This window comes from Eurypyga helias, unplaced genomic scaffold (genome assembly GCF_000690775.1).
Source record: "Eurypyga helias isolate BGI_N326 unplaced genomic scaffold, ASM69077v1 scaffold11945, whole genome shotgun sequence".
In the NCBI taxonomy this organism is placed as follows: domain Eukaryota; kingdom Metazoa; phylum Chordata; class Aves; order Eurypygiformes; family Eurypygidae; genus Eurypyga; species Eurypyga helias.
The window spans coordinates 41,017-65,541 of record NW_010250881.1 but is presented as its reverse complement, the minus strand read 5'-3'; the positions used below and the strand labels follow the sequence as shown (position 1 = coordinate 65,541).

Genomic DNA, 24,525 nt, shown 5'->3' with positions numbered 1-24,525 from the left:
GAAAATATAGGGAAATGGAAGGTCACTATAATTTTTTTCTTTCATTTTTCCCTTCCCCTCTCTGCTTTGTTCCTTTTTTTCATTTGTATCTCTTTGCCTTTCCATCGAACTGCATTTCCCTCCCTGCAGTAATTGCCATTTCACAGCACACCCACACCTTCCCCAGTCCATCTGTTAAAATGATCAACAAACCCAGAACTAGCATTCACGTTTTAACTGTCACCATTCGGCTCCAGTGTTAGAGCTCGAGAGGATTGATGGAGAGGAGGGTACTCCAAATTACTGTTGCTGGCCCTTTCCTGCCTTAAGAAATAGGCATTACCTTTCTTTGTGTATGATTCATTTATGGAAAGAAGCCTTCATTATGTCTTAGAGGAATATTGTTCACACTCACCATATATTATGTAGCCTCAGGTATTGCTAGTGGGACGTCCTTGACCACCCTCCTTTACTGGGTCTGTTTTACTAAACGTGCTTTAAAATGAAAGAATCCGTGTTTTTCTTTCAGTAGGCTGCAAAAGTTGATTCTAGCTGCTGGTCATGTTATTTCTGACCACCCATGTTCAGGAAAGGTGGAATCACACTCATAGAACTAAGTTGGTCAGCTTTTGAGAGAGCCTGTCTGAATAGCACAGCCGAAGAGAGCTCCACTGTGGCTACACAGATGATGCCCAAGAAAGGTTGTATTGGTTGTCTGCATATTCATTAGAGGTAATTACCAGAGAGAGATGGATTATTTAAACTAAAGGAAGATACTGGCACAAAACCAAATGTGTGTCAAATGGCCTTACATGAAAGTACGCTAAAATTAAAAGAAGCATTTTAGCCATATTAGTGGGGTTCTAGGACAGCTTCCTAATATGAGTAGTGTCAGGAGAGGTAACTGAACTAGTTTTAAGTTTGAGAAGGTTTATTGAAGAGAATGAGTGCTCTTGGTGCCTGCAGTACTGCAGGATGAGGTTTTTAGTTATGTGCTCTTCGGAAAGTGGATGTTTTTTTCCTTGGAGGTTTCAAATGATTCAGCATCTCTGCAGCAGAGAATTACAGCTCCTGTAGTGGAATCCATTTGCATTCTCAGCTGATACTTTCTTCTTCAGAAACCCAAAAGCAAAGGGGCGGAGACTAAGGAGCTTTTTGCCCACTTTCCTTTTAAAGATAGATGAGATTATCAAAACTTTGTAGAACAAAGTGGATCAGAGCAGATGTAGCAGAATAGGCTATTCTGATAAAGCTGTTACTGTTCCAGAGTTCACATTTTATTCCAGAGCAGAATGACTTGTCTTCCATGTTGGGTGTCCATGTAGTCTGAAATGCCTGTCACTGAATATTCATAGAATCACAGAATGGTTTGGGTTGGAAGGGACTTTAAAGCCCATCTAGTTCCAACCCCCCTGCCATGGGCAGGGACACCTTCCACTAGACCAGGTTGCTCCAATCCTCATCCAGCCTGGCCTTGAACACTTCCAGGGATGGGGCATCCACAGCTTCTCTGGGCAACCTGTCCCAGTGCCTCCCCACCCCCTGCGGGAAGCATTTCTTCCTGATATCTAATCTAAACCGCCCCACTTTCAATTTAAACCCGTTACCCCTTGTTCTGTCACTACAGGCCCTTGTAAAAAGTCCCCCCCAGCTTCCTTGTAGCCCCCTTCAGGTACTGAAAGGTGCGGTAAGGTCTCCCCAGAGCCTCCTCTTCTCCAGGCTGAACAAGCCCAGTTCTCTCAGCCTTTCATCACAGGAGAGGTGCTCCAGCCCTCTGATCATCTTTGTGGCCTCCTCTGGACTCGTCAACCGGCCTATATCCTTCTGATGTTGGGGGACAGCTGGACGCAGCACTCTAGGCGGGGTCTCACAAGACCAGAGTACAGGGGGAGAATTGCCTCCCTCGACCTGCTGGCCACGCTGCTCTGGATACAGCCCAGCATACGGTTGCATAGATATTATCCAACTTAAATTACAGACATTTTCAGAATCTCCTCTCTGCTCTCTGTTTCATTTTGGTTTTTCTTGGGTCTAATGTATTGTAATGATGGACCACAACATCTAAAGAACGTTAAAAATATGAACAAGGGAAAACTCACATGATTCCTTCTTCATTTTTCTAGAAGATCTTATGGTAAGGTGCCTATTACATAATTTAAATTATCTCACTTCACCACCTGTATAATGCAGGTAATTGTCCAGTTGATGTATTTAGGATGTAAGCTTTTGGCTGCCAGCGATCTATTTATGCACCCTGCACATATCACAGTGATACTTTGCCCTTGTCAAGGTTCCTGGAGGCTGCTTTGGTACGGCTGCTGCTACTGACAGTGGTTCTGCCAATGCTGTTTGCACTGCCAGCTTGAATCTTTGGTCAGGAAAAGCCTCTCTCTTGGCACTACACGGTAGGTTTAAAGCTCAGACTAGAGGATATTCTGAATGAAGAAGATTCATCTGAGGTGTGGGTCAATTTAGTGCACAGATGGGTTTGAGACAGTTCCCTTTCTGGACAGCGAAGTTTGACATTTGACCTGAGTTCAAGCTCAGAAGCCCTCATCTGTATCCACAGACTTTGAGAAAGTTTTTCTTCGGGTCAGAACTTTTTAGCTTGGCAACCACTCTGCTGAGATCAGTGCCGAGGATGTAGACAGCGCTGCCTTGTTTTCCATCTGCCTGTCTGTCTCCATCTGTTGTTCCCTGCCTTAGAATTCAGACGTAAGCTCCTTGGGGGAGGAGACCTCTTTTTCTGATGAGCTTATACAGCTCTCTATCACAGTAGGGCTCTCCTCTGTCAGTGGGGCTCCTGGATGCTGCTTCAGTATACAAGTTTAATATATATCGGAAGTCTTTTTGCGTAAAGCCATGATAAAGGAATTCCCCTTTTCCTCCCACTACAGCATTTTAGCTTACAGAACTCTCTCCTCTGACTGTGCATGTGCAATGGATCTGAGCATGTTTTGTTGTTTCAGAGGTGGCGTCATCAGACAATTGCCTGCGGTGGTTAGGAAGTATTAGGAGGCAGCATTTTTACAGCTTCCATAAAATGGCATTAAATTTGGCAAACTCATGTGCAAATAGCAAGAAGAACCCTCTGGGAATTGCTGTTAAATGCCTTCGTCACTTAAATGCATTTAAACATTGTGTTTAAATGAAGGCAGGAGGAGTGAGATTAGCTCCCACTGTGTATCTCCCTCCCCTGCACTGCATAGTAAAGAGCATACAGACTTCTCCTTGTCAAAACCAATCGCCCTCCCATAACCCTCCTGTCACTTTAATGCAGATGAAAAGCAACAAAGCATTAATTAATTACCTTTAAAAAAGCAGTGAAGATGTTGGCAGCAGCAAGCCCACTTGTAGTAGTATTTCAATGCAATTACGTTTGAATCAGAATAGAAATTAGTTTCGTAGAATTCTTTTTGTTACTGGGATATCCCAGCGTACTTCACAGCAAGTTTTGATGTGGATTGAATGGCAGATGTGCAGGTAAACAGCAGCTGTGAGAGCTCTCATGCACCTCTGAATGTATGTCGAGGTGCTGCAGACCTTCTCTTTCAGAACAAATGCTGTGGGTTCATTAGCTTGCAGGAGGTTGATCAGCAGGGATGGGCAGAAGGGATTTCTCTTTGACGTCTTCTCTGAAGGAGCCCAGAGGTTCAGTGACTGAGGCATGAACTGGTGACCCTTCTTTCTTCCCCCTCTCTGACTCAGACCATGTGCTGTTGTCTGCTTTGCCATGGCATTTCTGCATATCACAGACACAAAAGAACACTGTGACCCACGGAGACAGAAAATGCAGCAGGAGAAGCAAGCATGAAAGAGGCTTGGACATCGCTTAGCTGTATCATCTGCATCTTGCCTGAAATTATTAACGTCTCTAACCCTCCGTGTGGTGTATAGGAAATGAGTAGATACGCATCTCATAGGGTGGTTTTACCCAGCCAAGGAGGTACAGTACACGTCTCAGCAGATCCTCAGCACTAGGGACCTCATAACCAAGCCGTGCTAAAATCCTGTCGCATGGAGACTGTGCAAAATAGGTTCTTCTTATGTTCTGTGTTTGTACCTCATTTGCAAAGAACCAGGAGGAAGAGGGGTCCCAGGCTGTTAGGGGAACACCCATACTGTGTGTCATCTCCCTGAGTTAAGCTGGTGAAGGGAAATGGCAGCGTGTCAGGATTATTCCACCTTTCTCTTAATAGTGCCGGGATGAAAGGACTACCTAATGCAAGGGGAATTGTGAGGAAAGGGAGTTACTGTGTCAGCGCCGAGGCCACAGCTGGAAGCTGTGCGAGTCTGCCTGGGCCCGTGGATGTCTGTGCTGGGGGACACTGGTGCTCCCAGCCCCTGGGCTGCTTAGAGGACAGCTAGATACGCAAGTACCAACTGCGCCTCTGACTGCGGTGTGGGTACTGTCTTGGTTTTAAAGAAGGCTGTTTTTTTCTCATACTGATCCCTCCAGCCTCCTGTCATGCTCTCCTAAGCTGCATTCCCTTGTTTCTTTCAGGAAAAGCCCTGTCTCACTTAAAAAATGATCTCATACAGCACTGACCTCAGATCTTCCTAGTTTCTCAGGCATGGAGCTGTTGTTCCAGAGGTCTCTGATTCCTTGCTCTCTGTGGCAAACACCTACTTTCTATCTCTGAGATTTTGTTTGTCTGTTCCTCTTTTTTTTTTTTTTTTTTTTTTTTTTTTTTTTTTTTTTTTTTTTTTTTTTTTTTTTTTTTACTCTATGATTCTCTGATTCTCATTATTCTGGAATTGAAGTGGAAAGTAATAAGAGCAGGACAGCTGTCTCCATTCTTCCTGACCAGTTTAATGGGTCTGTGATTTCATCTCAGAGCATTTTGCACTTGAGTTTCCTTCCAGCTCTCCCTTGACTCTCACCTGTGTGTTGCACAAATGCAAGCCTGTGAGGAGTGAGTGTGCGCATTCTGCACATACAGGGGTGCTTCATAATAAGGAATATGAGAAATAATGCCTGCATCATGAATGATCCTTGGGCATCTATGTAAAGTTCTTTTCTACTGTGATGATGCTTCAAAAAAAATAACCCGATTAGGAAGGTTCTGCTGCAAGTATGTCACCTGAACAGTTCGTTCTCTCCACTCTTAAGGGTTTCTCTTGGAAAAAAGGTGTTACTTTGTTTTCCTCATGTTTGTGGAAAATGTGGTCATATTGTGACATTTGCTGGGATCTGCTTTCCATAGCTGGACAAGGCCACTGTTCACCTGTGATCAGTCCTTCATTACACAGTAAAATGCTCGTGTGTGAAACAGGAAAGAGGGGAGTAAAAGAAATTTGCAGTCTGGTGTTAGGTGCTGGAACAAAAAAATGGTATTATTTTGGCATAGAACCTTATTCTACTTGGCCTTTAGATTTTAATGATAAATATGAAACTAATCAAGAATGGGTCCTGGCTCAGGTCATATCACACACACACAATTTATTTGTTTAATTCACATTATCTGTTTGAATCTGTTTCTATTTCCTTCTGTCTCTTTTTTACCAAAACAAAACTAGAGATAAAGTTTAGGTGTAAAGAATCAGCCGTTATGCTCATACAGAAAGGAGCAGTTGTTAGCTTCAGTTAGGTATGCAAGAAAAGGGCTTAGGAAAGGGAAAACTTAAATTGCCAAAAGGCTTGCCTGTGAAGCCTTGTACTTACGCATTTTCCTGGGATATGCTCCTAATTGATGTCTTATGCCCAGAATTATAGTGTAATTCCCAGTGGGGTGGGTGAGGATGACCATGCACTTTATGCAGCATAAAATTCCTGTTGTTTGCACAGATCCATCTCTGGAATGTTGGACTTACTTTTGAATAAGCTTTGAATAAGGATGTCTTGTGAAGTTACCTTTTCTGTTTTACAGCACTAATTCCTTGTTTTCTTTTCCCTTACAGCTAGAACATATTCAGAAACACATATGGTATATGTAAGTAACACCTTTTTAATTCACTGTTGCACGCATGCCTTGGTTCTGTCACGAGCGCTGATATTCTAGTGATCTCTGAAGCAAGAGAGACTGGAGTTTGAAAGCAGCTTTCACGCAGGTGGAGAAGGGGGCAGAGGACAGAAAGGCATCTAATGGGGTTTTTTCTTACCCTTTGCAACTCATATAATTTCATCTATAAATAGATATATCAAGCCATGAACTATTTATACAGTGGCTAACAGTTGTCTGAAAGAAGACAGCAACTTGCTGTGTTAAAAAGATACCTGTAAGCAATCAGCAAAAAACCCCAACTAACAGCCATATTTGGTTTGCTCTCCAAGTGCCACAGACAATCCCTTGTAATACCTTCTTGACAAGGAGCTTTCGTTTCTTCCTTCTTGGCATCTTGGCTTTTCTCTGAAGTAGAAACAAAAGTGATGATATTGATAAGTAAGCACCTGTGAACAAGAGCTTTTCTGTCTCATAATCCCTACTCCTTCGCAGCAAGCCAAGAGGCTGCTTCTGACCTTGTAACCTGTTGATGTGAGAGTAGTTCTGTGACTTGATTAAAAGCAGCAGCCTTGACAGTGAAGCAGGAAGTCTGTGAGAAAAGTATGCGCCTGTCTAGTGGTTTGGGTATAAGGAAGATTGATGGCTTTCAAAAGTGACCTTGCACTTCGTGTAGCCGTAATAGCATTTCAAGAAACCTAAGGAACATTTTTTTAATACTGATGATAACCTAATCAAACTAAGGAGAATACTTCAGATATTAAACAAGGAAATGATGCTTTGATACGTGTTTCTTGGGGTCAGAATACCTACACGTTCCCCAGGTGGGTGATGAGGAAAGTCATAATCCTATCATTGCTCTAGGGAAATACTTGAGGGCGATATGAACTGATATTTAAGCCTGTCACCAGGAAAAAAAAAAGAATCCAAAACCAACCAACAAACTTTTTTTCATTTGTTTTGTTTTCTCTGATTCTGTCTTATGGGCAATGTTCACTTCTGGGCTGATCTGACTTCAAAAGAACCTGAGGGCATTCAACAGTTTGTTGAATAACACGGCTTTTTTCTTAGTTCACCTGAAACGGTGGCAGCACTCTGCCCATGGCTTTTTCATGCTCTCTACAGTTACCAGTTGACATGGCACCTTTTTAAACCAAAGAAGGGCTAGAGTGTTGTTTGCTTGCAGGTGTTTTTGTTTTTTGTTTTTGTTTTGTTTTTAACTCTCATGGATAAATGTAGGAGAACCGGAGGGGTAAATCTCTACTTGTAATCTCTGAAATACCCCTCCTGCAATGCCTTAATAGCAATTCCAGAAGTAAATGATGTTTACATCAGGCTCAACAGCTGATCCCTTCTGTTTCTTCATGGATTGACATCAGCTGACTTTCTCTGTGCTTTCATCAGAACTGGAATAGGAAATTAAAAGAAATGTCACTAATCACTTACAATATTATTCTGATGCTCCTCATGGTTTTTACCTGGACATTTTCACCTGCTGCTGGACTGTTGTCCCAGGCTCACATGCCACCATTAGGCAGGTGTTACTTCATGAGTTTATTCTAGATTTAGAATGTTAAGATTTTTTTTCTTTGCAGACATAAACGTTTGAACATTTTAATGTACTTCTCGATGAAGGTCATAATCTCTGATGTTTGACACAACAGTTTTTTACCCCGATGGAAATAGCATCTGAGGCTGTTTTCAGAAGTAGAAACTGAGTTTCGGGAAAGGAAGTCTCCCCTAGACTCCCAATCTGGTAATGCAGAGAGAGAAAGGCTCTTCCAGAAGTCTGTTCAGATTGCCTAAAACGAAGTTTCTGCTCAAAATAGCTTCTTACTGGATTGACCTAAGGAGGTTAACCTCCTTCGGCTAAATTTAGTCTGTGAATAACCCTGCCACCTCCAAAACTCAACTACTTTCGTCTGGGAATGTTTGACAGACTCTTTGCATTAAGTTTGGCTGGAAATACTGATGCTGACAGAGAAGGAGGAGTTGTAAATGTTTTACTCTATGGCTGTTTTGCTCACACCTTTCTTTATTTCACGTGACACTACTGTTCTATCCACAATCTTCATTCTTTCTCATATATAGACCGGAAAGTTGTACTCAGAAGATATAAGTGATTTAACTTAATTCTTCAAATAAATATTAAAGCTACTGTGAAACTGAGGGAAATATTTAATTGCAGACTAGTCAGGCGAAGAGGTCTTAAAAGTTGAAATCATGATTCACAAGCCTAAAAAAAGGAAAAAAGAAACCAAAGAGAAACCTTTCATCACCAACCTCCAGTTCTTCTTACTCTCCCACCCAAATTAATTCAGTGAGGTTTTGTAAGCCTCTTTAATTGAAATAATTTATTTTTACCTCAAGTGCAGGTTATCATAAATCAGCAAATAAACAGCAGTTATTTTCACATTTTTTTAATAAAGCAAGAGGTCAAATAAGATTAGCTATTATGGTAAATACGTACTCCTGTAACACTGAGTTACTGCCCTAATTGTGAGGCTACCAAGTTTCTTAAAATCAGAAAAAGAATAACTGTACCGGTTCTGCTTTGCTTTGCACTGATGCAAATGTGCATCTCCATGAGATTCACAAGCAAAGTTCATGGAGAGACTGAAAAAGTCCGCCCTGGTCTGGAATCACAGCTATTGTATGCACCGATCCTCACAAAATAGGACGGGTTTTAAAGCAGCAATTACATTCATGCGGGCCTTTAAAAAACATACGTGATTTGCAGTATTCATCGTGTCACATTGTTTGATGTCTCTGCGGGCTGAAATGCAACGAATTTGTCACTCTCTGCTAGACTGCGAATGGAACAGGCAATACCGTCGTGCCAATCACAGCCCAGACCCGGTGATTTTCCTTTCCTGGAGCGCTGAACTGCGTTGCCAAATGACGAGGCGCCTCTTTGCAGATTTTGCTTGTACCTGATGAGGAGGTGTGAAAATTCCTGACTATGTCTGAGGCTGACCAGGTGCAGGGCATAAGGAAAAACCGCCTTTTGGTGCACAGAAGATGGCAAGCTGTGCTCTCTAGAAATGGCTCCCATCTGATTGATGTAAAAGAAGCTTGCAGGTGATACTCTGTCTAGGCTAGGACAGCTAGTAGGAAACACAGATTTTCTGGAAATTTTCAAACACCATAGTTCTTTTTAATCTCTTTAAATTACCTTAAGTACATCTGCTTGTAGCATAATGGATGATTAATTAAGTCAATACTTTTTAAAAGTGAACTGCAGATCATTAAAAACCAAAAACACTCAGCTGCTGTTCAAAGGTCCACCCTGCAAGAATTTATCTTAATGACAAGGTCATCACTGACTTTAATAGTGCAAGGTTATGATCTAATCATTGCTTATTACCTGCTGAGAGCTAGAACCTGATCCTAAGAGGTAGGAGTAGCTCCCTCTTAAAGACAAAGCACTCAAGGAATAAGATCTTTCTTTAGTTGAAAAAGGATTTTCAAAGCTATCCCTTAGATTCAGGACCATGGTGTCATTGCAGAAGGCATAGACACCTCTGAGGTGTCTGAAGGTGCGATTTAGTGTTTTGACACACAAGAATCACTCCCAAGGAGCAGATTCTTTCTGTCCTGTATATTCTGCTTCCAGCCCCCTCAACAGAATAAAACTGAGCAGGATGCATGTGACTGCTCAGTGTAAGAGAAGGGGGATCTGACCCATGTTGTCATGAGCCGTGTAACGCACACCAGAGTCTGAGTCCATGACATGTATGCAGCAGGGCCTGAGCACATTTTCGCCTCTTCAGGAGAAGATAAAATTAAAATTTCTGAGGAGTCTTCCTGCAAGTCGCACAAACATGGTTAACAGAGCAGATACCTCACAGCTGCATTTCAGCGTGCTTAAAAGTGATTTGCAGGTAGTACCCATCAGTCTCCTGTGATGAAGGTTTAACATGTAACTGTTCTGGCATCAGAGCCCTGGCTGCAGTCATAGAATCACTGGATGGTTTGGGCTGGAAGGGACCTTAAAGATCATCTAGTTTGCCTTCTTACCTTGGAGGACATAATTTGCAGTGGCTTTCTTCTTGGTACACTGGCTGAGACCTGGAGCTCATGTGTATGGTCCTAGCAGAGTTGTTTTCTAATCTACTTAAGAAATATTAGGGGCGTTTGAATCAGAGCTCCTTTTTCTGTGTAGGTACTTGGATAGCTCACATCTGAGCCCAGAGCATTTTAAGCTGTGCAAGTAAGTTCACAAGTTGTGGTCACCTTATTTCTGCCAGCATCAAAAGGAAGAATGTGGGGCCCAAAGACAGCCCTTTAAACAGCAACACTGACATCTGATGCAGTTTAAATATTCCCGATTCCTGTTCCCTACCCTGGAAGCCGGCACCTAGTAGTCACACGTTTACATCCCATGAAGGAAAGGGAAGACCTCACCCAGCGGTGTAAACTTTGACATTGCACAAAGCATCCATTTAGAAATAGCAAAGATGCAGGTTAGACAGTTTCTCCAACCAAAATACCATCACTGCCAAATCCACCTCTTTGGGTGGATAGAGGTTACATAAAATGCTCCCTGCCTACCTAAACCAAACCAAAGGATATTCAGCATACCTGCAATTTATATCAGTCAGTTTTAAATACCCTGACATCTTGACCTGTTTCTTACGGTCAGGGCCTTTGATTGCAACAGATAATCAATATTTCCCGAGTCCAGTGAATGGGGCGTGATAATTAAGCAGAAAGTTTGTGTTAACTACTTTTTTAAAAGAGTAATATGCTCAGTGGCTAATGATGTATTCCTAGGTCTGCCACTGACCTCGGGCATCACACTTGGGCCACGCTTTTCAAATTTGCATGTCTGAAGAGAAGAAGAGTTTGTCTTATTAGGGTGTAAATAACAGCCTGGTTGCCTCAAAACCCCTTTAAAGTGTGTCAGGTGGGGCCCTGTACACTAAGGTCTCTCATCACACTGGAAGCTTTAAAGAAAGAAACTGCTGCAAAGCCAGTTGTATCAGAATTGGTGAAAAACAGTGATGGTTTGTTCGCAGCTCCTTCTCTGAACATGAATCATTCAGCTTGCACTTCTCAGCGTGATAGCCTGACGTCTGGCCTGCTGAAGAGGAAGCATCTCTAAAACCACATAGTGTTTTATAAATGTTTGGCATTAGGATGCTGAACAGCTGCTTAAATTATGAGGGCACTGGTAAGTGAAGTTCCTACTGCCTTTCTGACTGAACTCAGACATTTCTCATTAAAGATCCAAATCCACAAGGTGCTGGTCACTCTCAGCCTTCACAGCAGTTTCTTCTGAAAAGAGTATCTGTCTGGTTGCAAGCTCTGGTCTCTCAGTGGGAATTTAACAAGCTATTTCCATCTGTTGCTGCAGGCTGTGTTTCAGAGTATGGGTTCATTTGTGACTCATGTTTCTTTTCTCTCCTTCTTTCCCTGCCCCCTTTCTCTCTCTCATCTTCTTTCTTCTGCAGAGGGGGTAAGAACGAGCCAGAACCAGAGCAACCAATCCCTCGAAAGGTGCAGATTCGTTCTCTCCCTTCCTTGGAGGATATTGATCCAGACGTGTTAGATAGCATGCACTCATTAGGCTGCTTCCGTGACCGAAATAAACTCTTACAGGACTTGTTGTCGGAAGAGTAAGCACTTGCTCAGTCTTCATATCAGTTGGGTGTCCACGGGCTGGGGTGCTTATAAACCTGGGGAGAGATAGAGGGTACTTTAACATGTCTCTTGCTGTGATGGACCAGTAGCAACTTCTCACCCTCTGGCTGCTCATTTGCTCGTGAGGTGTTGGGAGCAGGCACTGAGCCTTTCTTGCACTGCGTGTCAGATGCTCACAGCCAGACCAGCAATGGAGGCACCGTGCTGGCTCTTCTCTTGCTGCCAGGCAAGGTCCCTGCATGAAAAGATGGGCCATCCAGTCCAGATGGGGATGTATCATTGTTGCTATTTGTGTTGGATACGCCTTTGTTGGCAAATTTTCATTTATTTCGAGCTTACGTCTGAAAGCTGGTGTATTTCCTGAGGTGTTAAGAGAGACACGTAGTGGAAAGAGCACTTAGAGGCTCAGGAGATCTGTCGTGCTGCCATTCTTGGTTTGGACTTCCTGTGGACACGTTACCTCGTCTGTCCTGTGCCTCTGTTCTGTGTGTGTAACATGGGAATTGTATTTCCTTTTCTCACTAGCTGCTTGTCGGAGACAGCAAGGTTCTCAGATGCTCTGTGGGTTGTGTATCTAGCTGGCAGATACATGATGATTTCCAGTTTATTTAGAATAACTGTAGCTGTTTGATGGGAAGGGTTTATCTACATGTTGATGTTTTTTCTCTTCATATTTAAAGACTTTTTTCTTTTTTTCAGAGAAAACCAAGAAAAAATGATTTATTTTCTTCTGCTTGACCGGAAGGAGAGGTATCCTAGTCATGAAGATGAGGATCTTCCCCCTAGAAATGAAATAGGTACTAAAGATATGACCTCTGTTGCCATGAACCCATCTCAACTAGTTCTTCACCTTTTTTTTTTTTTTTAAATATATACCCAAACCCTAGCATCACCTTCCCACTGAAACATTGTACAGCATTGGTGAGAATCCTCAGCCTGAGGCAGGCAGGTCTGTTCTGTGGTTAAACTCGAAGGCTTCATTTTTCAGGACATGTCTGTCTCACAGTGCAGAAACATCCAAGGTGGTCTTGAGCCAGATCTTAAAAAATATCATGTGGGCCCACAAGCTGGCTCTGTACAAGCAGATGAGGTTTAGAAGCAGTACAGTGTTGTGGCAGAAATTTCTAATTACTAATCTGCATGCAGTATTGAAGAAATACTGTTTCTGTGGACTTGAGCTAGCAAGACTGTGTGGCATTGCATCCCTATGAGGTTACATATGTACACATTCTCTTTTGTGTAGGTAAATATATAAACTGTTGAAAGTATGAATAATATCCGGTACCTCTTTACGGTACATATATCGAACTCCCGTGTTTTTAGACTATCTTAGAAAGATTTTAAAAGCTTAATATGCAGTAAGATTATGTATCTTCTAAAGCTCTTGTGATGCCACTTTGTTCCTGAAGAATTGTTCATTCATATTTTAGGGATCACCAAGTTCTTCACTAATCTAGACAACAGGAAAATGCTTCCCTAAGAAGTTAACTATATAAATGACTCTTGCTGTGCAGAACAAAAGTTCAGCTAATAAAGGATTAGTGGCTTCTGTCAATGACCTGAAATAGCATTTTTACATAGTAATGTTGTGATTATCAGGTATTATATTTCAGCACCCTAAAAGCTAGAAGCAAAGTGCTCTTTATTTTCTTTGGAAAGCCTGGAATCTCCCAAGCCTACAAGACAGTGGTATATTGAACTATAAATTTGTTAATACTCCAGTGAATTATTACCTTATCCAAGTTCCAGGCTCCAGGCCCTACAGTTTTGCAGGGAAACTTCTTTTAGGGGAGCAGAGATGGAAATTCTTAGTCAACACAGTAATTTTTAAACTCTTATCTGGGTGGAGCTACAGAGAGCATGTTAGCAGGGATCCTCATGAAGATGGGTGGATGTGCCAACTGCAGGTCCTGTGGTCAAAAGCCCCTTATTCAGTGCAGTTTGTCATCTAGCACTTCGCTAATCAGCTTTTGACCAAACAGATGATTCTGCCATGTAAGGACACCATCATCTTGTTTTAGAAATGCTTTTGTCATAAGAAAAGAAGAAAGGTGACTCTAGAAGCTTCATATCTAACATGTAAATGAATACATACCTATGGCCTAAATACATCATATATCACTCTTGCACATGCCAAAGTATTTTCATGGCTGGAACTGAAATATTATGCTCCAGTCTTGGTGGTTTTTTTTTTTGGTACAAGGGGTGAAAATGTTCCCCAACAGGAAAACAGTACTTTGAATGTATCGTTGTGCCTCATTGGCACATTTTAGACTCTTTGAGCATTATTCTTTGAGTGTTCGTAGGTTGTACTTCCTCTTCCGCAGGGGGTTTCCACCTCCTCTGTTCCCAGCAGTATCTCTGAGAACATAGGGCAAGGTTTAATTAAGAGCAGTCATGCTTCTAATGAATATCTCGTCATTAGCCATTAGCAAGGGCTTGCACAAACGAAGAGTAGAGAAAAAGTAACAGATTTAATAATAGCAGCTTGAAGAAACCACATTCATGGGAGTTGGCATTGCCCGAGCTCTTGCCAAAAGTAAAATAGTGCATCTGAGAGTATTTTGCTTTTTCCTCTTTCTTTGCATGTTAAGTCTCAGAAAGGATGGATGCAGATAAAAATATGGCCGACTCAGACTAGCACTCTCTTCTGGTGTCTCTTTTGTCTGTTCCAGCTGTATGAACCTTTCTCAAACAGCCAGAGAAGGGCCACCTTCACCATCTTTCAGTCCAGCTCCATTTTCTTTACCTGAAAACATAAAAATGAGAAATTTCTCAGCAAAATTCGAATTAATGTCAATATCTCCTTAAGGAAAAGGCTTTTGTTGGGTGGAGCTTCTTAATAAACCAGAGAACAAGAGATATTGGGCCTGAATAGCCTTATAGGATATAGCTGCCTCATCCAAACTCAGAAGTTCAACCTTTATTTCCCACCTTCCAGATGAATGCTTTTATAAATGGATCATTACTTACACAGTTCTCTCTTCCTCTGTAAAAATCCGTAGGAATGGCTTCATTCTTCTGATGTGAAATAGAAGGAAAATGCATCCTCAAAACTATCACAGATCCAGACTAGGACTTGATCTTTTTCCCCACATGAAATATTTCTAGAGAGTAAAGAAGAAAAGGGTACACACTGGAGTTTTCCTATTTTTAAGTCCTGTGCTTCTGCAAAATTTTCTACTGCTTTTTTGTTATGACACAGCTTTAGTCTTTATGGCAGGATGGCTGTGTATTTAACTATTTCTTCAGTATCTTTAGACTTGGCAGTGATGACAGACTTGGTGCCCTGTCATTTCTTACTCAGACCCTTTTAAAAAATACGTGCAGCACTTGCTGCCCTCAGCCATGCATAGTGCAGGATTGTAGCCAGTTTTAGAGAGGAGTCAAATACCTTTGTTAGAAGCTCAACCACATTCATACAGCTTCTGGATGTGTTTTCCATCAGACTTTTGTGAATTGCTGTTGTTGAATATATAGATGTGTTTCACCACCCATTGTTTTTGCTTTGCTTCTCTCTTTGATAGTTTAAAATACAGATTGGAAATCAATATATTCCAGCATCTTGAGCAGCAAAGACTGATATAAAAGAACCATTTGGCTTCTTAGTGATATTCTTCTCCTCCCTCATGGTCCCTCTTGCTACTGTCCTTCTCTCAAGCTTTCTCCTTCTGATGGCTGTACACTGTTACTCAAGTCTTAGCTAATTCCTCTTCAAATTTCTTCTTCGCTGTGTTTTAATGTCCACTGCTTTTCTAAGTGTCGCTCAGCTGAATTTCCATTTGCTAAAGCCTTCTGTTTTGAACATGCTTGGAGCAAATTGCCTTTTAAAATATCTGTTCATAAAATGTTTTTCTTGCCTTTTTCCATCTTTCTTGTTTAGACCCCATTATTAACTAACAGTGATGCAGCCTGAGCTTACTCATCCCCATTCTTTTGACATTAGCTGCTCTCTTCATCTTCCTTCTTCATTCTTTTTCCTTTCTTTTAAACTGCACTCCTCCATATTCCCTTCTAATGTCTGATATATCTCTGCAAAACTTGTATGAACTCACTGCTGTTGACACCAAGCGTGATTACATTGTCGAAATGTATGTTACTCGGCTCCTGTCACACGTCGGATACCAGCAGTTGTCCTGTGGGATGAATCCTTTCTCATTCTCTGAACTTGTTTGAAGAAGCAAGAGCTTGAAATGTCTAAACTTTGTCCCAGCTTACTTTTCACCATTTATACATGTGCAGCTGAAGTCACCCAGTAAAACTGCTTTATTAGGCTTATTTCCCTTTGTTTTTCCCTCAACTTTCTGCACTAAATATTTTTCCTAATCTGGAGGTCATTGCTCCTAGTAGTATTTTCTACTACCTTTGTATTAGTGGATGTAGTTTGAATTTGAGTGAGATACAGCTGCTTTTTTTCTAATTAATTTTTAACAGGAACATTATTACTATTAATACAAAGAAAACCTGGGTTACACAGTAATGGGGTCAGTTGTTATCACTAGCCCATTTGCATTTGAGCTGTCTTTGCTCACACTCATTGTTTCAAGAACAAGTGCTGCCCTAAAGGGATCTTGTTCTAAGAAACATGATGTGTGGCAGAGAAGGAACAGTCAAGTGGATGGGGGGTGTGAGAAGGGCAGGATAATGAAAGTAATACCATCAGACTAGGCAGTAGAGGTAGAATTGTCAAATGTGGTATTTCTGGTTTTACAAAGGAATCCTGGCAGAGGAAGAAGCCTTAGGGGCTGGGCACTGAGCTCTTTGTAACTGCAGGGGTGAAGGATGCCTTTTTTTGCAGGTGGTCACTTACTGAGACTAAAAATGTGTTTAGAAATAGAGGCAGGGAACTGAAATAGCCTAATCAAAGGAAAGAAAATCCTTCTGTATTTTTTCTGCCTTCCTCCTTTTTACTCTTCTGATGCAATGAGAGGTGCTATTAATAAAACATCTCAGCAGGTCTGCATTTGGTACCTTGCTTCACCATGGAGGTGTGTATGGTTTGGCAAGTCACCTTCTGCAGTGTAGTTTGATGTCGAAAGACTGAGCAATTTAGGTGCTCCTTGGAACCTCAGTAAATGTTTGTCAGCACCTTTAGGAATGAATTGCCTTTAAATATCTCATTGTTATACCTCAGTTTTCACTCTGCAAAGTGAAAGTAGCACTTCAATACCTCATAGAAATGTTACACAATAAAAAGTGTAAAGCACTTCAGTTACTATGGCAGTAAAAGCTGTACGATGACCTCTGAGATAAATTTTAGTAGCTCTCATTGGAGATTCATCTCAGATATACAAGGTGTTTAATTTGTAATGCTGAAGGAGGAAAAATATGAAGTAGTGGGGGAAACCTGAGATCTAATCTTAAAGATGCAAAAAAAAAGGGTATGTTTTCAGAGGAGAACACAATTCTGAGTTCAGAGCGTACTGCTCTCCCTGTGCCACATTCAATCAAGTTAGCAGGGGCATTGAAGGCAAGCTCTAGCAATCTGAGCACATATACAGGATCCCTGGATGGCTTATAGTATGGCTAACTCTGGCTGTAGCCCATGCTGTCATCTCCTTGTTACTGTTCTCAGCTTTGTAAGGTAATTTCTGCAAGCTGTGCTACAGCTGTACCTTTATTTTACAGTGCTCGTACATTCAGGGCAGTAGCAGTGCTCCTTCTCTCTGTAGATGAATTGCAACTTATATCTTAAAGTTCGAAAATCTGGAAGAAGGGAGAGACTGCAAATGTTCCTCTCCGTCACGAAGACATCTGTCACTGTAGGGGAGGTGTGAGATTGTTGAGAGAGGATTTAACCAACCTGTGTGAGGTAAGTCATATCCGAATTCAGCTGACAGCATTTTCTTTTCATAAAGATCCCCCCAGGAAGCGTGTGGACTCCCCAATGCTGAACAGGCATGGGAAGAGGCGGCCAGAAAGGAAGTCAATGGAGGTTCTCAGTGTGACAGATGGCGGCTCCCCAGTCCCTGCTCGCAGAGCTATTGAAATGGCACAGCATGGACAGAGGTGGGTCCTTCCTTTACCCAGGAGTCCTGCCTGTCTGAGTTTGCTACCCCATTTTATGTTATACATACAAAGGAGCTGTGGAGCTTTTCTATTCACTCATTACAACTTCCAAGCACATTTGCAGCATGATCTGGCAGTCAGCAGTGCTTATGCACACAGGACCAGAAGTCCTGCCAGAGGCTTACGGGTTCTGTTCACTTGCAGCTACTGCTCAGGAAACCACCATGTCCTCTGGGCAAGATTAATCTCACCTCTTTTTAATTGTTGAGAACATAGGCATTCGGTCTAAGCTTGTCACTCTAGGCAATGGGGACAGACGAGGGCTTTGGAAGGTCTCAGATACATATGTCCTCTGTTCCAACAATCTTAGATGGGATAAATTGCCCTCTGGTTGTTCCTCTCTTTATAGCCTACAACAGGAATCTAGTTGATTTATCTTGGATTAGGTGCCTAGCTTTTGAGCAGCTGAAGTTAAATAAGATGAACCCCGCCTTCCATGTCATCGGAACAGCTTGATCCCAGAAAGCCCTGTCCAGGCATCTCTAGATGCCTCTGAAATGCGCTGTCAGAGCCAGCATGAATCTGACCCACATAAATTATCACATGCCTGTGAAGTGATGGAACAGGTATAATTTTGCCTTCTTTCTATCAAGGAAGGTGTCGGTCTTGTGGAGAAACAGCAGAAGAAAACGGTGTCTCCTCAAGACAGGTTCTGGGAGAGTGAGGGAACTGTGGAAGTTCACTTATGCGAACCATGGAAGTCGCTTCCTCAGGCCCTGTGACTAGCCTAAGGGAAGCACGAGCATTTGGATTCACACTTGCATAATTCAATCAGTATAAAAGAACACTCCGCATACATGTATGCTGATGATGCTGTAACTTCTGTTTCAGCTTGACATGATTTTTTTGTTCAGCTGTTAAGATATGCTCAAAAAGAGCCCGCTGTGCCCAGAAACTCCCTTTGCTGACTGAGAACTGGGTGAAGAATGTTGAAGTAATTTCATGTCCAGAGGCCCCTAGAATTGCTGGAAAGTTTTGCTGGCAACTATTACAGTTCTGTGTACAGTGAGGAAAAAGTGGTGATTTCCAGAATCTGCTAGGACTTATTTCAGACTGGATATATGGCCTTGAGATACACTGCCATAAGGATTTTCCATTGTAGTGTAGGTTGGAAACCTGTCTCTGGTATGTGGTTTGCTTTGATGTGAGGTCTGGGTGAAGGAATTGTTCAGGACAGGGTGTGCTCACCCTGTAGGCCTCGAAGTGATAAGGAGAAGCACAACACTGACAAACAGTTGCTCACTCCTTACTCAGCTTGCAGCGTTTAATCTGGTACCTGGTTGATGGTCATGAAGCTCCCAGGGCCAGGCAGTGGTGAATCACTTTCCCCCACCCTAGGGCTGCCTGTGAGTCGCAGTACTCTGCATCTGTTTACAGTGTGTCCAAATGGGTGGAAAAAATAGGTGTTAAATTGATCCCAAAGTTTTCTGAGAGCTGAAACTACCTCTTCCAGCTCTCAGCTTTGACTGTGAATTGAAAAGCCTGAAGAGGCAAAGCTGTGTCTTGCTATCCAAAGTATTTATTTTTGCTTTTAAATGTCTCACTAAATTCTGCATGAGGAAACAATTGAAGTCAGAAGACCTGAGATGAATTCAGAGCAGAGAAATATCCAGGCTACGTATCAGTAAAGAAGGAGGAAGTGAAACCTGCAGGCACAAAAGAGACACAGGGCAATGCATATCACAACTCAGGGCTGGACATAAAGGTGTGATTAAGGGTAGAGAAAAGGATGTAATAACGCCATGATTGATGATGATGGGCTCGGTAGTGCTTGTTTTGGAAGGGGTTAAAGGCAAGATGTTATTTTACTCCATGTGTGAGCTTCCATAATTCATACCATCCACATCCACAGATGACAACAGCACATTTTGTGTTGCTGGCAGCACAGTCGTTTATAACATGAACTGGCTTCATTAACGAACACCACTGCATGGGGATTGTCTGGGGACGATGCATTGCTGATGGGGCACCATCTGTCAGAACAGTCAGTAACAAAATGACAAGTGCCTTCCACCAAAAGAGGGGGATTTTTAATGGCTAGTTGCATATTATATTCCATGAAATGACCCACTGACAGTGGATTTTACAGCAGTAGGGCTCAGATCCCAGAGGTGGATGCTTTTTTACGAATGACATTTTTTGTTCTCAACAGATGACTATTCAGTGCTTTTATCCTACAATAGTAGGAAGACAGGGAGGTGGACCATGGAAGCAGGTCTCCTTTTAGACACAGATTACTTGTGTAAACATCTGGAGACACAGAGCCATTGCTTCTTTCTTGAGCTGGCAGAGCTACTCTTCTAACCAGTGGGCAGAACATACCCGTGTGTCTTGTGATTTAGTCTTATCGTCCTCTTTCCCAGTAGTAAACAGATGTTTGCTTGCATAAAGGGGATTTATGTTATAACCTCTGGTTTATGTGTCTGTGTGATGAACTGTGCTTTTGGCAACCATGTGGGGACCCTACAAGTGTCTGGTCTTGGCTTGTTTATGGGCATATCCTTCCCCTGATATTTGAAACTTGGCAGCCTTCAACCCTACAGGCTGAGAAAGTATTAAGTGAAAAACATAGTCCTTCAGTGTCTTAGTTTTGGATAATGGAACTCAGCACAAAGGCTGCTTGGTGAGCTTACATACTGCTTGAAGTGCTTGTGCTGACCTCTCCAAGTGTTCTTCATTGGGTCTTTGTATATGGCAAAGTCAGTGTGCACCAACACCAGCCACCCTAAAACTGGTGACTACGTTTTGTTAATTCTTGGTTTTCCCTGCTGGTTGTAAACTGAGTGGGTTCATAATTACTTCTTCATTGCTTCTGCTGCTGTGGTATCCACACCTCTCAGACTATCTGGTATTTCACTGAAATGTCAAAAGAAAAGAGGTAGGTTCTGAGCTTAGTTTAACACCAGTTAATTTGTCCCCTGTGCCAAAATCACACAGACTAGGAAGAATTCCATGGGAGCTAGAATCCCTGATGGATATGCCAGAAATTTTCAGTAGCTCTGCTGTTGGAGTCCAAAAGCTGTTCTAAAATGGGTTTCATTAACTATTCATTTTCTTCTGGTTATCAAAGTGGCTTGCATGGAAGATCAGCTAACGTGTTAGCTAACGTGTTAGCTAAGCAGTGTTCTGCGAAACAGTGAAGTGTATTACCAGTGAAACATGTTACAGAGAGCTGCCCCTTTAGCAAACCGTAGGGAATTTTGCTTCTGAGCTGCAGGGATTCAGACCCAAGATGATGGAGAAGTGCATTGCTCTGTGCACTGAGTGTGGGGAAGAGAGTTGGGAGTAAGTGGTAGTGGGCCCTACAAATTAGAATACAAAATGGATTACTGTTCCTCTAAGAGACTCTGTAGTCCGATTTTAACCTTCTCCCAGATTGTGCTTAGCATTAAGGTCTTCTAGAAAAGTCTGAGTAATGAGCACTTTGCCATTTGTGCCCTCAGGCATGTTCTCTTTTCCCTGGACAATGTGACAAAGTAGGTGGTACCTGGGGTTTCAGTTGGATAAAGGAGAACAGGGTTTACGTGTTTGTATGGGAGAAGTCAGACCTCAGAAGTCAGGGGGAGATAATGAACCTCGGCACTGTGCAGGCTTGAGCTGTAGTTGGAAAGTAAAAGGAAGGTTTTTCAGAGCATTGCTTAAAAAAGGGGAGGATGGGTTGGGGGGCTGGGTGTCCAGCATTGCTGCAGGTGACTCTCTTTTATAAATGTCCACACTAGTAACTCTGTTTTCTCGCTTTGTTCCTGCCATAGTAAAACAATGTTCAGTAAAAGCCTGGATATCTCTGAAGCCAATCCCAAATTCAACAAAGAAGAAAGGTATAAACACTGACGATATGTTCCTTTCCTCTACCTCACTGCTGAGACCTTAAAGATGCAGTACTTACCTTCTCTGTGTGGGGACATAGCTGTTCTCTCTTTAGAGGGAAACAAAGAGGGTGCGATATTTACAGCCCCACGCTACGTGGATTTTTGTACAGTACCATTCATTTGAGGCTCTCCCAAAAGCAGCCTGGGACTGTACCAACATTTTCCCCACTAAAATTTCATCCTACTGCTACTTCTGGTTTGGTTCTGCCATGAGTGACAATGCCCAGGGTAGAAGACATATTTGCTAAGACTGCTTTGTGAAGGATTGGAATATAAAACACTAGGAAAGCCCGGAGTGTTCCCAGCAGTGGAAACATCAGCACAACTGAGCCAGTGACAACAGTGGTAGGAAACTTTGGAAATCCTGGCTGACAACAAACTATTAAGTGCTTATAGGTAAGAGACAAACTCCTTAAGACTACCCTGGCTGCACCAGAGAACACAAGAGGAAAAGATGATGGAAGACAAGAGTTTTTAGAGAATGATTCCAGTCTAGCAGTTCAGGTGGCAGATGGTGAAGAATAACAAAAAAGATAACTTCCAACTGTGAAAAGAGGCACAATGGAAGACATACAGGCCACCTGATTTAGAGAGTTTAGGTGGACTCATGTTGGTCCATGAACAAAAATAATGTTTTGGCTTTTGGGAAGGTTTTTAGTGGACAAGTTGCTCCTAAAATTTCAGTCTCGGAGGAAGAAAATTTTCCTCTAACATTAAAAGCAGGCATCCCAATGGATAATCCTTCCCCAAAATGTAATCCTTGTACATTTTGGACAAACACTTAGCTTACCTAAAGGTTAGGAGTGTACTATAGGGTTCAAAAAGGGGGAAGCAGTGGGTTCCTTAAAGGAACCTGTGGACTTGGCAAACCATTCTTTCCATTTTTCCTTTTCATAGATACCTTTCTATCTAAAGATAAATGTGGCCTTTAAGCCTCAGGAGACTTGTAGGGTGTTTGAGGGACAGCCCCTGTTTTGGCCTTTTGCAGGCTGAGGCAGTCCTTTGTGGGCAGCTTTCAAGTCTTGAACCTGCCACAGTGAAGAACGTCATGCATCTGCAGGAGAGATTGTGCCTCAGATGGTGTGTACAGCACCCTCTTTAAGATGCAGAGGTAGGACCAAGCATGGGAATGAACTGTTAGAAACCTCTGAGTTTCACAGCCATGAAGGAGTGGTGGCTGTACAGTCTTTAGTGCCTGGGCTTTCCTGGACTGTTACCACAGACGTGGACATTCCTGTTCCTTTCTCTAATTCCCCCTATGGATAATTTTGGTTCTGGAACGTGTGGCACTTCTTGCATTAAAATTTAGTCTGAAACTACTCCAAAGATGAACTTTTCCACAGTAATTAAAAATCAATTCCAATAAGAGAAGTGCAGAAGTTTTATCTGTGACAGAAGGGTCTTTCAGCAGATGTTCCCAGTGCCATTCATTGTCCCTCTGTCCTTCTCCAGCAGCTGCTACAGATGTGTTAGAGCAGAGGAAATGACCCTTCCGCAACCACAGAGGGAATTTCTTACATATGCAGGGGCATTTCACGTTCCCTCTCAAACGGGCTGTCACCGGAGGGCTAGTACAGGAGGAGAAGGTTAGGGCATTGCACAAGGATCACCCAGGGTCTTTCTCATTGAAGGACCAGGCTGATTTTTGGAGGAGCACATTTACTGTGGTCTTACCTCTGTCCTGCTGGTAAGAGTTTGGATGAAGGACCTCAGTGATAGAAAAGTGAGAGGACCTGGATTCTGGATCTGTGCACAGCCACATGAAAGAAAGGGATAGGCAGCAAAGAGAACCCCAGCAAAATGGGGCCAGCTAATCATGGTGGCCATTAAATTTTTGGCCAGTGTTTAATTATCTGACTTTATGATGTCTTTTTTAAAGGAATACTGCATCTTTAAGGGTCCCTTCCCTCTAGATGCACATGGTTGTCTTAGTAGCTGAGGCCACTGTCCCTTTCTTTTTCTTTTTCTTTCTTTCTGACTTTCTCTTTCACCCCCTCTTTCAGTGCTTCTCTTCTTCTGTATCTGGGTTGCTGCGGCTCCGTAGTTCACTTGCTTCAGTATTGTAGGGAATGCACATGTCTGCGCTTCTGGGTCTATTGTGTCCTGGGATTGTTCATTTTTTTTAAACCTCATTTCCCTCTTCCTTTTCCCTGTTGTCAATTTGCTTTCCATTCTCTTTGTTAACCTATTCAGTGCCTTCCCTGTTGGGAAAATGACTTGAAAGAAAAATTAATCAACCTTCTTGCACCCATTCTATTTACATTTTAATATTCTGCATGTGTGAATATGGGTGTATTTTCTGTATAAATATACACACACGTTCCAGTATACAATGGGTGTCAATTTGCTCTTCTGAGTTACATCACTGTAGATAGATTTGTACAGGTACAATTGAGGACAGCGTTTGTTCCTAAATCTATACATATATTTGTATTTATATATATATGAATTAGATCTTAGCCAGATTTGCACTCCAGGCCAAAATACAAATGGAGTGTCACTCAAACACATGAAAAAGAACTTACTGTAATGCTTCTTTCCACTTCTCTATCCATGCGTAGCACAACAGCTTTTTCTTTCTATTCTAACTATGTTTTAATTTTAACTTTTCTCAAAACTGCCTTGTGCTGCCCAGCCCGGCATTTGCAATGTTGATGTAAACGGAAGCATGGCTAGTTGCACTGAGCAGTAAACTGTGAAATCTACTGGGCATATATTAAATTTGGCATTTCTGTTGATGACTGTCTTGTGGAGAATGGATTTTCCTCACCCAGCCAGAGGTAGCTCTGGCAGCTTGGGAGCCTGTTACCGAAAATGGAGAGAATGAGAGAGAGAAAGACAGAGAGGAAAAAGAGTACTGCATCTGACTTGAAAATAATTTGGCTTAATAACACACTAGATTTGTTTTGATTTCTAATCTAATATTTGTTAATGTGAAAAAGTGGCGACACTTTCCTGAACTTGCATCCCTGCACTCCTGAAAACTTAATAACTTTACTATTCTTTTCAATTTTGAATGC

At 42.2% G+C, this 24,525-nt stretch overlaps 1 protein-coding gene across 3 annotated transcripts in view; it reads left to right on the top strand.

The window, feature by feature from the left end:
- The window catches only part of LOC104509774 (serine/threonine-protein kinase BRSK2), a 151,222-nt gene that overhangs the window by 85,681 nt on the left and 41,016 nt on the right, over positions 1-24,525 (top strand). For all 3 annotated transcript variants that reach the window (XM_010151824.1, XM_010151826.1, XM_010151825.1), the window contains exons 8-11: positions 5,881-5,912; positions 11,378-11,542; positions 12,267-12,364; positions 17,426-17,576. In XM_010151824.1, coding sequence (XP_010150126.1) covers positions 5,881-5,912; positions 11,378-11,542; positions 12,267-12,364; positions 17,426-17,576 — 446 coding nt within the window. The remainder of the gene's footprint in view (positions 1-5,880; positions 5,913-11,377; positions 11,543-12,266; positions 12,365-17,425; positions 17,577-24,525) is intronic.